The sequence below is a fragment of the Piliocolobus tephrosceles genome, chromosome 1 (genome assembly GCF_002776525.5).
Source record: "Piliocolobus tephrosceles isolate RC106 chromosome 1, ASM277652v3, whole genome shotgun sequence".
NCBI classification, from domain to species: domain Eukaryota; kingdom Metazoa; phylum Chordata; class Mammalia; order Primates; family Cercopithecidae; genus Piliocolobus; species Piliocolobus tephrosceles.
Window position 1 is genome coordinate 13,055,890 of NC_045434.1, and position 12,395 is coordinate 13,068,284.

At 44.0% G+C, this 12,395-nt stretch overlaps 1 protein-coding gene across 2 annotated transcripts in view; it reads left to right on the top strand.

Moving 5' to 3' along the window:
• The first annotated feature begins 5,400 nt into the window (after window positions 1–5,400).
• B3GALNT2 (beta-1,3-N-acetylgalactosaminyltransferase 2) overlaps window positions 5,401–12,395 on the top strand; it is a 62,476-nt gene continuing 55,481 nt past the window's right edge. The window contains exon 1 of one of the 2 annotated variants that reach the window (XM_023216214.1): window positions 5,401–5,740. In XM_023216214.1, coding sequence (XP_023071982.1) covers window positions 5,629–5,740 — 112 coding nt within the window. In that variant the 5' untranslated portion in view covers window positions 5,401–5,628. The remainder of the gene's footprint in view (window positions 5,741–12,395) is intronic. The other variant, XM_023216216.2, reaches the window with a different exon arrangement.

Genomic DNA, 12,395 nt, shown 5'->3' on the forward strand with positions numbered 1-12,395 from the left:
CAATCCTTTTAAAATTCTGTTAAACATGACAGCCATGTCTTAGCTATGATTTGGGGGATAAAAGGAGGCACTATGTCTGTGTTTGGGGTCAAAGCAGAAGGATCTGGGGCTGTGGCCTGGAGAAGTGGTTATGAGTCGAGGTGGTTGATCAAGAACACCAGAGCAGTCTGGAACAAGAGGTGGCAACGAGAGTGATGACGATCTTGTGGAAAAGAAAACACGCCTTGGTACTTAGAAATATTGAGAGAGGGGACTAAGAATTTCTGGAGTTATAAAGGTTAAGAGAACAGATTGCATGCATGGGATTGAAAAGGAGGGTGCTTCCTCCCTTTCCATCACTGGAAAAGTAAAGAAATTTGGAAAAATTCAGAATATATATACAAGAAGAAATATCTGGGCTATAGTGGCTAAGTCTGGAAAGAAAGATTGGGGTGGGCTGAAGAATTCTAACATTATATATTTTGTTTACATTTGTATTACATTACTTGTGTTTGTTATGATAACCATAAAACATTAGTTTTTTATTAAACATAAGGTTTAGGGGAACGTGGAATAACTATACAAATTATTATAAAATTCATTAGAAATAGGCCGGGCTCACGCCAGTAATCCCAGCACTTTGGGAGGCCAACGCCTGTGGATCACCTGAGGTCAGGAGTTCAAGACCAGCCTGGCCAACATGGCAAAACCCTGTCTCTCTAAAAAATACAAAAATTAGCCTGCTATGGTGGTGCGCTCCTGTAGTCCCAGCTACTCGAAAAGCTGAGCCAAGACAATTGCTTGAAACTGGGAGGCAGATGTTGCAGTGTGCCCAGACCTGGACGACAGAGTGACACTCTGTCTCAAAAAAAAAAATTAGAAATAATATTTATGTGAGAAATAGAGTATTAAGAGGGAGAATTGCCCTCTGGATTACAAAATATTATACAACTATGATCATTAGAGTATTATGGTACTGATGAAAGAACAGACGAATGCAAAACCGCGGCTTGGAAACAAATACTATTACGTTAAAAAATTTTAACAAATTGAGGTGATGTCATAAAGTAATAGGGAAATAATGGGCCAGGACAATAGTTAGCTATACGAAAAAAATTAATTTTGAGATCCTTGCATTATACCATATTCCTAAATAAACTCCAGATGGATTAAAACATTAAATAAAACAAACACGAATATTGACCAGATCTCATGATCAGAATCATCCTAAAATATGGAAAAAAAATTAAATATTGATCATTTGAATTTATAAAAATTGTGTTTTTGTGTCCTAAAAGTTATAAAATTAGAAGGCAAGAAAACTGAGGAAAAATAAATGGCTTATACAAATGGATAAAAGGCAAGATACATGAATAATTCACAAAAGAAATAGAAACAGCTAATGAACATAAGAATATTCAGTCTCACTGATGAAAAAGTTTTGTCCTTTGAATTAGTTAAGAACTTTTTAAAAATATAAGGTAAGTGGCATAAGAGAAACATATTGAAGGCAGACATACACATTGAAACAACAGCAGTATGAATAAAGCGGCTTAAAAATAATATCAGAAAAGGAAATTATCTGAAATGTGGAAAAAGTTTTGTGCACAGAAGTGACAGTATTACTTATTACAGTGGAATAATGGAAACAACCTGTATGTCCAATAATACGGGACCAGATAAGAAATTATGGTGTGGACAAATGATTAAGTTGTATTTTCTGAGACTACTAATTAAATATGAGAAGGTTTATAGGTTAGGTGAAAACAGTTGGATATAAATTCTTATTTATAGTATGAATGGCAAAATTTTTTAATGAAAAAACTTTTAAAAATGTATGAATTGTATGTAGTATGATTTTATATTTTTCTGTTTTCCAAATTCCTTTTCATGATCATGTATTACTTTTGTAATCAGAAAAAGAAAATTCTTCTTTAGAGCCTTCACAATGAAGTCCAAATTCCTTAGCATAGTTTACGATTACAACCTGGCCTCTGCCTTCTGTTCACCTTCTCATCATTGCCCTGTTCCTAACTTGCACTAAGGTCATACCAATTGCTTACATTTCCCTAACTGCCGTGTCATCACTAGCTCGGGTTTATTTATTTTATTTTTTATTTTTTTTTGCCTACAGTGCTCTTGAATGCCCTTCCTACTTTCTGGCCTTGTGAACTGACCACTTTGACTTCAAGCCTAGCCCTGTATTTTCAAGGAATAGCCTCCTCTGGGGACCCTCAAGTAGAGTTAATATAGTTGGCCCTCCATATCCCTGGGTACTGCATCTGTGAATTCAACCAACCTCAAATTCAGGAAAAAAGCAAACTTGAATTTGCTGCATGCCATTGAATCCACGTGAATGAAGTGACACGTAGACATCATATTAGGTATTATAAGTAACTTAGAGAAAATTTAGAGTATATGAGAGGATGTGTGTACGTTACATGCAGATCTTATACCATTTTATATAAGGGAGTTGAACATCCATGAATTTTGGTATCCATAGAAGGTCCTAGAACCAATCCTCCATGAGTAGAGACAGCCGTACCCCCTGTTTTGTGCCGTTCTAACATCCTGTGCATTCCTTTCTCAGAGCACTTTTCACACTGAATTGCCATCATGGTTACCAACCACCCTCCTTTGTCTCTCCCTAATTCTAATTCTGTTAACTTGTTTCTACTTACACTATGAGCCCCTTGACTGCACAGACTATTCATATCACTACTGAGTTTTTCTATTCTTTCCATTATACATACTGTCACTCTTACTTTTTTTTTTTTTTTTTTTTTTTTTAGAGACAAGGTCCCACTCTGTCACCCAGGCTGAGTCCTGTGGTGTGATCACAGCTCACTCTAACCTTGAACTCTGGGGCTTAAGTGGTCCTCCTGCCTCAGCCTCCCGAGTAGCTGGAACCATAGGCATATACCACCATGCCCAGCTAATTGTTAATTTTTTTGTAGAGACGAGGTCTTGCTATGTTGCCCAGGCTGGTCTTGAACTCCTGGACTAAGTGATCCTCCCACCTCAGCCTCTTAAAGTGCTGGGATTACAGGAGTTACTCTCTTGCAATCTTAACTCACTTTAGTCATGAGATTATTAGGGGATAGTAGAAAACAGGTAAGTGGAAAGGTCCCTGGTCCTATGAACAAGTACTATAGACAGCTCCCACTGTGATGTGATTCGAAGGATGTTACAAAGTTATTCAAAACTACTTTTGTTACAAGCCTGTAAGAGTGCCCGTGAAAAACTTCCCCTCTAGGTTGTGAAGTGAAACAACATCTTGATTATTTAAAATATTAGGATGACTTATGTTTATTCTTCCCTTTAGTGCTCATTGTAACTTTGAACAGCTGTTTAAATACTGCTATTTAATACTGCAATCTGTCCCATTTCAATCCCACACTCACAATTCCCCTACCCGGCCCTAATTGTTACATTTTCCAGAGCAGGAATAACCTTCTAACATGCTGGTTGAGTATATTTCTTTATTATGTCTATAGTCTGCGCCCTACCCCCCATCGACACAGGATAGGGAGCTTGAGTTTGTTCACAGGTGTACTTAAAGTACCTACAAAAGCTGTAGGTACTTTCATTATGTACTTTCATTAAATACATAATGGAAGCTCGGTAAGTATTTGTCAAATGACTAGCTCTGCTAAAATGAGGGATTAGTCTTCTTTTTGGATAACTCACTGTAATTATCCACAAAATGAAAATTTTACAATATCAACAGAGGCCATTTACTACTTTTCTTGAGGATAAAAATAGTATTCCTTTTCTGGCAACCAATTATTACTTTCTTGGGTTTGTTTGTTTAGTTTATTTGTTTTTTGTTTTTTTGTTTTTTGTTCTTTCTGTCACCCAGGCTGGAGTGCAGTGGCGCGATCTCGGCTCACTGCAACCTCCGCCTCCTGGGTTCAAGCGATTCTCCTGCCTCAGCCTCCTGAGTAGCTGGGAACTACAGGTGCCCATCGCTACGCCCGACTAATTTTTGTATTTTTAGTAGAGACAGGTTTCACCATGTTACCCAGGCTAGTCTCAAACTCCTGTCCTCAAGTGATCCGCCCACCTCGGCCTTCCAAAGTGCTGGGATTACACGCGTGAGCCACCGCGAGCCAAAGTACTTTTTTGGTCTGAGGTGGATCTTCTGTCATCCAAGACTTTTTTTCAATAATACAGTCACCTGTTTCCACACTTGTGGAAACTTAAAAACAACAACCGCGGCCGAGCGCGGTGGCTCACGCCTGTAATCCAGTATTTTGGGAGGCCGAGGCGGGCGGATCACCTTAAGTCGGGAGCTCAAGACCAGCCTGGCCAACATGGTGAAACCTCGTCTCTACTGAAAAAACACAAAAATTAGCTGGGCGCAGTGGCGGGCGCCTGTAATCCCAGCTACTCGGGAGGCTGAGTCAGGAGAATCGCTTGAACCCGGGAGGCGGGAGTTGCAGTGAGCTGAGATCGCGCCACTGGCACTCCAGCCTGGATGACAGAGTGAGACTCCGTTTCAAAAACAAAAACAAAAGCCGCCCCATAGCCCAGTCGCTCGTTCTCATCCTTCTCTCCCATCCTCACCCCACTGCCCTCACCGCCCCGTCCCCGCTTTCCGGCTGCCTCGGCGCGGGCCCCGAGGGCCAGGAGGGCTCCCACCCCGGGCAAAGCCGCAAGACACGGGGCCGGCATTCTGCCTGGAAGGCGCGCTGCGGCCGCCCTTCCTCGAGTCCCCGAAGCCCACGTTCTCCCAGCTCGCCCGGCTCCCGTTTCGCTCCCAGCTCCAGTATGAATCCGGAGCACGTGCAGTTCTACCCTGATTGGCCCGTCGTCATCGTGCTCCACAGCCTAGTCCCCCGCTCGCTGTCTGTCGCCCTGCGTTCCCAGAGCACAGAACCGGGCAAAGAGCCGGGAACCCACGGCGCCAGAGCTAATCCCTGATGATTCACCGCTCTAGGCGCGGGCACTCGGGCTTCCTCGCCCGCTCTTCGGGCCAAGGAGACGTCAGCAGGATCCCACCTCCCACAGCAGGCGAGCAGGCAAGCACCCAGAACAAAAGAGCTCTGCGTGATTTCACACAAGAGCCACTCGGATTTCCTTCAAATCTGAGGCAAAGTGCATTTCCCTTCTCGGCTTGGGGCAGCCTCTGAGCACCGGGTCTCCGGCACTACCTTCCCTGGGCCGTAGGGTGGCAGCAAACGCCAAGGAGGATGCGCATGCTCTGTGTGGGGCCTCCCGCTTTGCCTCCGCGGCTGCCGAGTGACGGAAGCGCGTGCTTAGGATTGTGGGAAATGTGGTTTCTAAACCGCGGGCGCCCCCTGCCTGGGCCCAGAGCGGGACTTCAGCTCCCGGCCGGCCGGCGGGCGCGGGTGGGAACGCGGAAGGAGAGGGCGGGGCGAGTGGGGGAAAAGGTAGGCGGAGCCGGTGGGAAGGCCGGGCGGAGGGGGCGGGGCTTCGGCCGGCTAAGCCGCGGCCACCCGCGGTCTGAGGGACCGGAGGAGCGGGGCAGGTAGCAGCTAGGAGTCCCCCGAACGGCGCCGAGCGCGAGGGCGGGCGTGCTCGGAGTGGTCTCGCGTCAGCCGCCGCCCCTCAGTCTCCGCACTTGCAGGTCCCCTCCCTCTCTGCCGGGACGCGGGAGAGCCCGGCTCGCGGCGGGGGCGGCCAATGCGAAACTGGCTGGTGCTGCTGTGCCCGTGTGTGCTCGGGGCCGCGCTGCACCTCTGGCTGCGGCTGCGCTCCCCGCCGCCCGCCCGCGCCTCCGGGGCCTGCCCTGCAGGTGAGGTTCGGGGAGCCGGGCGAGTTGGCGGCCGCGGGGGGTGGGAGGCCCGGCTCGGTGCCGCGGGGCTTCGCCGGGAATTGCTGGAGGCGGGGGAAGGGCCAAACGCGACGGTCCCCAGACGAAACAAATGGCTCTTTTCATCCTTGGAGCGTTAACATCGGGCAAACTTGAGGGAGCTTTTCTCTCTTCGTGTCCCCGCCACTTCTCACCTCCCCGTTTCCCTTAACGGCCGCAGAGCCGGCGCCCGCAGCTGCAAGTCCTTCGCCTATCCCCAGGCCTGGTCGGTGATGTCGGACGCCGCCGGTTAGCCCGGGAGCGGAACCTCGTGTGCCCTTCAGCCGCCAGCGCCTGCTGCTTTGGGAGCTCGGGCTCTGAAGTTGTTTTCTTCCCCCCCAAGTTATTGGTCTTTCTCCGTCAAGACTGGGGTTTTAGTGCCACTGATAATGTGTGTGCGTGCTTTCAAAGGTGGCTGGGTTTTGCTTTTAAGGAATAAGTTTGCTGTAAGAATATACAGTAGTTCGTATTCTTGGATTATGATGTAAGTTGGTTAAACAAATCTAGACTTGAAATAGGGCATGGCCGAGAATGGAGTTGTTCCTGTGAGTTTGGGTCGCATAACCTGCTAATGCAGTTTACGTGGAAATACCGAATTCTTTAACGATCATGTCTGTTTACTCTAAAACTTAATCGCTCGTAGGAATGAAACCTTTGTTCTTGTTTCGCGTCACAGCCTAATAGAATGCTTTACTCACGGTGCCCAGTGGATTATTTTGTTAGTGGATTCCACCACCCTGAACACTACGTTAGCTTTCCCTGTATCTTTAAGGGCTTGCCCTAGGACATGAAAGAAACCTAGAAAGCTCTTTTAAATATTGTATAATACTTATTTTGTAACTATACTGGGACTTTGTTTTCCTTACTGTCTCTCCCAAAAACAGCTGTTTTCTAATCCAAAAGTTCTTAAAATTAGAATTGAGTATTTGCAGTTCAGCACTCTATGCCTTATAAGTAGAAAGTATTCGGCAATCCTCAAAACAGTCTCAGTTATATGAAATTATGTTGAGGTTATTTTGGTAACAATCTCTTTTCTTATTAGATCACTAGCTCTTTGAAAAGAATTTGTGTGACCTGAATAGAATTGAACGGTATTTAAGTGATTTAATGAAAGTACAGTGTTACTGTGCACTTAACCAGTTAACGGGCCAGGGTTTTACTCAGTGTTTTTTAGGTTTTTGTAAAGTGAACTAAGAAGAGAGTGCCATATATAAAAAATGCTTTGTAACATCTGCTTGTGTGTTACAGCTTTCTCTCTTTTGTTATATGAGTGAGCCCTGCTGGAATCTCCTAGCAGAGCGTCAAGTCTGTGGATGACCTTAATGGTTGTTTAGGGTTCAGTAAAACAAACAAAAACGGAAATCTTAGTAGACTTCAAACTGAAATCTTGGTAGACTTGCTAGGCAGTTTCTTAGTTTGAGACAAGTTTTTCCTACTCCCTTACTGCACGTGAAGGATGATTCCTTTATCTACCATCCAGTTAGACTAGGCTAGATTAAGGAAATGAAGAAATAGAACATAGAAAGGGACAGGGTAATAATGTAGGTAAGAAGATCAACACTGGTTATGTTAATTAACTTTGGCTTTGAATGAGCACTGTGTATCTGATCAGATAATAAATAGGATTTTTTTTTTTAAGTTCCAGGATACGTGTGCGGGACGTGCAAGTTTGTTACATAGGTAAACGTGTGCCATGGTGGTTTGCTGCACTTGTCAACCCATCGATATTTTAATAATCTAAGTTAAACTTGACTGGCAGGGCGCAGTGGCTCACGCCTGTAATCCCAACACTTTGGGAGGCCGTGGTGGATGGATCACCTGAGGTTAGGAGTTCAAGACCAGCCTGGCCAACATGGCGAAACCCTGTATCTACTGAAAATACAAAACTTTGCCGGTCATGGTGGTGCATGCCTGTAATCCCAGCTACTCAAGAGGCTGAGGCAGGACAATCACTTGAACCTGGGAGGCGGAGGTTGCAATAAGCCAAGATTGCACCATTGCACTCCAGCCTCAGTGACAAGAGCGAAACTCCATCTCAAAAAAATTAATTAGTTAATTAATTAAACACGACTGGCCCCTACCTTTCCTTTTTTCCTTTTGGTACTTTCAAAACTAAAAGCAGGCTTTCAAAACTAAAAGCAGTGGAAGCATCTTAAATGCTAAAATTTCCCATAGTTCCTTTACTGTCATATGGTCACCTTTACAGTTATTGTGCTGTCACCATGTTGAAACTAAAATAGTTGGGTGTTTTTACAATTGAACGCTCTTACTTTAAGCCTAACGGGAGAAAAAAAAACACAAGATTTTGCTAAGTACACTTTTCTTGAATTAACTTTTTTTTTTTTTTTTTGAGATGGAGTCTCGCTCTGCTGCCCAGGCTGGAGTGCAGTGGCACGATCTCGGCTCACTGCAAGCTCGGCCTCCTGGGTTCACACCATTCTCCTGCCTCAGCCTCCAGAGTAGCTGGGACTACAGGTGCCCGCCACCACACCCGGCTAATTTTTTGTATTTTTAGTAGAGACGGGGTTTCACCATGTTAGCCAGGATGGTCTCGATCTCCTAACCTCGTGATCCGCCTGCCTCGGCCTCCCAAAGTGCTGGGATTACAGGCATGAGCCACTGCGCCCGGCCAAGTTAACATTTTTAAATGTATTTTTTTTCTCTTCTACTGCTTTATCTGTCTTCAGTCTCATTAAGTCATGGCAGTTTTGTTTTGTTTTTTGGGTTTTTTTGAAAGATTTACCTTCCCTGAACGTTAAAAAAAAGGCTCTCTGGCTGGCAGTTGATTCACCAAATATTTGAGAGCCTACTCTGTGCCAGCTCCTATTGTAGATGTGGAATTACGGCAATAATCAAGCTAAACTTCCTGCCCTCATAAAGTTTACAGTTTAGAAGGGAAGACAGAGCATCAGGAAATAATTATAAATATCACAGCGGTAGTGATAAGTATAGTGAAAAAAGATAAAGCAGTGTTAAGAGATTAAAGAGATGGTTTTAAATAGGTCAGGGAAGTCCATTCCATTCTGAAGAGGTAACAGTTGAGCAGGGACCAGAATGAAGTGAGTGAGTCACGTTAGTTCCAGAATCAGCAACTTTTTAAATGTGATAGCTTCCCTTAAACCAGTCAGGGAAAGCAACTGATAAAGAGGGAGTGAAATCCAGCACACCTAAGGGTGACAGAGGAAAATGCAGGTGGAGATAACCATCGGACTAAGGAATCTAAACATAGGATGTCTTGATTACAAAATACTCGTTTTGGGTAATGCCTTAAGTAGGAATTATTTAACGGTTAATTTAGAAAAATGATGTGACAAAAGAAGACTTCTCTTTCTCTTTGGAAAGAAAGAAACCAAGACAAAGGAGCATATTCACTCAACAAGTACTTGAGTGTTAGGTTCTGTGCTGGATGCCGAGTCCCTGCTCCCAAGGTGCTCACCTTAATGGAAACAGACGTAGGGCCAGTAGAAGGTCAAAAAACAAATTGAGCTTGCTTTGTAATTTTGCCTGGGGTGAGTTTTTCCAAAATTATCCCTATATGCTAATCGTGTCTCTGTGCTTCAGTTTCCTTATTTATAAAATGATGATCTCATAGACTTATTGTGTAGATTCAGTTAATGAAACACCCAGAACAGTGCCTGTTTCATAGTAAACACCCCGTGAGTTTTAGAGAGGAGGGGTAGTCTGGTGGCAGCTGATGCCTGTGCTAGTGTGTTTTGGGAGGTGTCTTTGGTAGTGTGTATGATGATTGTCCTTGTCATTAGAGCTATGATAGGCTTACATGTTTTCTTCATTTTCAAGATTTGTATCTCTTTGTGACTGATCTCTTCCAAGAGCATGCATATGGGAGTGGAATTTTGGTCTGATTTTTAAGACTCTTAGGCTTATTTTGGGCAATCAATTTTGATGTCAACCTTCTTTAGACTTTTTTTTTTTTTTTTTTTTTTTTTGGATACACAGTTTCACTCTGTCGCCCAGGCTGGAGTACAGTGGCACTCCATCTTGGCTAACTGCAACCTCTGCTTCCAGGTTCAAGCCATTCTCCTGCCTCAGCCTCCCGAGTAGCAGGGATTACACATGTGCACCACCACGCCCAGCTAATTTTTGTATTATTAGTAGAGACTGCATTTTGCCATGTTGGCCAGGCTGGTCTCGAATTCCTGACCTCAAGTGATTTATTCACCTCGGCCTCCCAAAGTGCTAGGATTACAGGCATGAGCCACTGCGCCAGGCCCTCGCTTAGACTTTAATATACCTTTGGGTGTCCACTCAGTGCAGAGTCGAGCAGGTTGCCAGACTCTTAGGATATATTACATATTAAAGAAAAGAAATAGTTCTTACTGTAGGGTCTCAGAAGAAAACACCCCAAAATAAGGCCTCAGAAACAGCTGTCTCTGACCTGCTGCTGCTGTCCTCTCTCTGGCCTTGCATTCTTACCTGAGGCTAACTGTAGAAACTAAAATCCCTCTTCCCCAAAGCCATAAAACCTAAACATACTACTCTTAACTACCCCACCCCCCACCACTTTTCTATGTAAAAATTACCTAACCTACCTTCTTTGATTACAGGTCATAAGAACCTCGTATCAGAGCGGGTCCTATCCCATACCCAGTAGAAAGGTGTATACTCTGAGGACAAGAAGAATCTAGACAGGCCTTGCCGGGTTTTCCAACTCCGTCTGTTAACATTAGATCCTAACATTTCTGTCCAATCTTACTTCCACATAGCTATCCATACTTTTTTAAACCTAAGCATAGAAATGGGTATTTTCTCCTGTATCTTTACTGATCATATAAATTTATATGCCTTTCTCCTATCAATCTTTTATCAGTGATTTTCTCCGAACCTTCAGAGGGAAAACTTTCCCATGGCCCTTAGGTTACTCTCAGGGAGCTTGCTTGGGACTGTGATTTATTCCTGACGTTATGAAGATTTTGTTTACTGCTGTATCTGTGCCATCTAGAACAATGAGCATAGGAGATGCTCTATCATTTGAGTGAATAAATCAGGAGAATAAAACTGGCGCAGCTTGATATATTTTCACAAATTGAACACACCCAACTAATCACCACCCAAATTTAAAAAAAAGAAAACTATCAGTGCTTCAGAAGTTCCCTTCATGCTCTATTCTGTGGCTACCAGGGATAGTAACCAGTGGCAGAAATTTGGCTACTTTTGTACTTTATATAAAAGGAACCATCTAGTAGCTATATAGTTCCTATAGCCTGTTTATCTTAATATGATATATTAATAGAATAATGTTTAATGATATGATTAACATGTAATTTTAATGGCTGCATAGTATTCTGTCATATAGCTACACCATAATTTATTTAATGAGTCCCTTATTTATGCATTTATGTAGCTTGCAGTTTTTCAGTATTAATAGGTGACACTATGATTAATAAAGATCTTTCAGTATATCACTGATTATTTCTTTAGGATGAGTTCTTAGAATTGCTGGACAAAATTATACCATTCTAAATTATTTGACACATTGCCAAATTGCCCTGCAGACGGCTGTACCAAATTACATTCCTTCCAGCAATGAAAGAGAGTAGCCACTTTTTTTTTTTTTTAGAAGGAGTCTCGGGCTGGGCACGGTGGCTCAAGCCTGTAATCCCAGCACTTTGGGAGGCCGAGACGGGTGGATCACGAGGTCAGGAGATCGAGACCATCCTGACTAACACCGTGAAACCCCGTCTCTACTAAAAAAATACAAAAAACTAGCCGGGCGAGGTGGCGGGTGCCTGTAGTCCCAGCTACTCGGGAGGCTGAGGCAGGAGAATGGCGGGAACCCGGGAGGTGGAGCTTGCAGTGAGCTGAGATCCGGCCACTGCACTCCAGCCTGGACGATAGAGCGAGACTCCCTCTCAAAAAAAAAAAAAAAGAAGGAGTCTTGCTCTGTCACCCAGACTGGAGTGCAGTGGCGCAATCTCGGCTCACTGTAACCTCCGCCTCCCAGGTTCAAGCAATTCTCCTGCCTCAGACTCCCAAGTAGCTGTGATTACAGGCGTGCACCACCACGCCCAGCTAATTTTTTTTTTGTATTTTTAATAAAAACGGGGTTTCACCATATTGGCCAGGCTGGTCTTGAACATCTGACCTTGTGATTTGCCCTCCTCGGCCTCCCAAAGTTGAAGCTGGGATTACAGACATGAGACACCATGCCTGGTGGAGAGTAGCCACTTTCTTGAAATCACTAACAACATTTCCTTGAAGTACCCATCATTTAGTTACTATCATTTAAGAAGACATTTGTCAGTTTGAATGTAGGAGAAAACTGGTGTCTCATTGCTCTAATTCAAACTTGATTCTTATTGAAGTTGAACATGTTTTCATAGGTTTGCTATTTGCCTTTTTTGTTTTCTGAATTATCTTTATGTCCTTTTGTATCACGTTTACTTCTTAGCACTTTTTTTCCCCTCTGTTTCTAGACACCAGAATCAACTAGGTACCCTGGTACCCTGTTCTTGTAACATAAAACAAAAGAGTTTAGAGCCAGAGGCCAGGCGCAGTGGCTCAAGCCTGTAATCCCAGCACTTTGGGAGGCCGAGGCGGGCGGATCACGAGGTCAGGAGATTGAGACCATCCTGGCTAA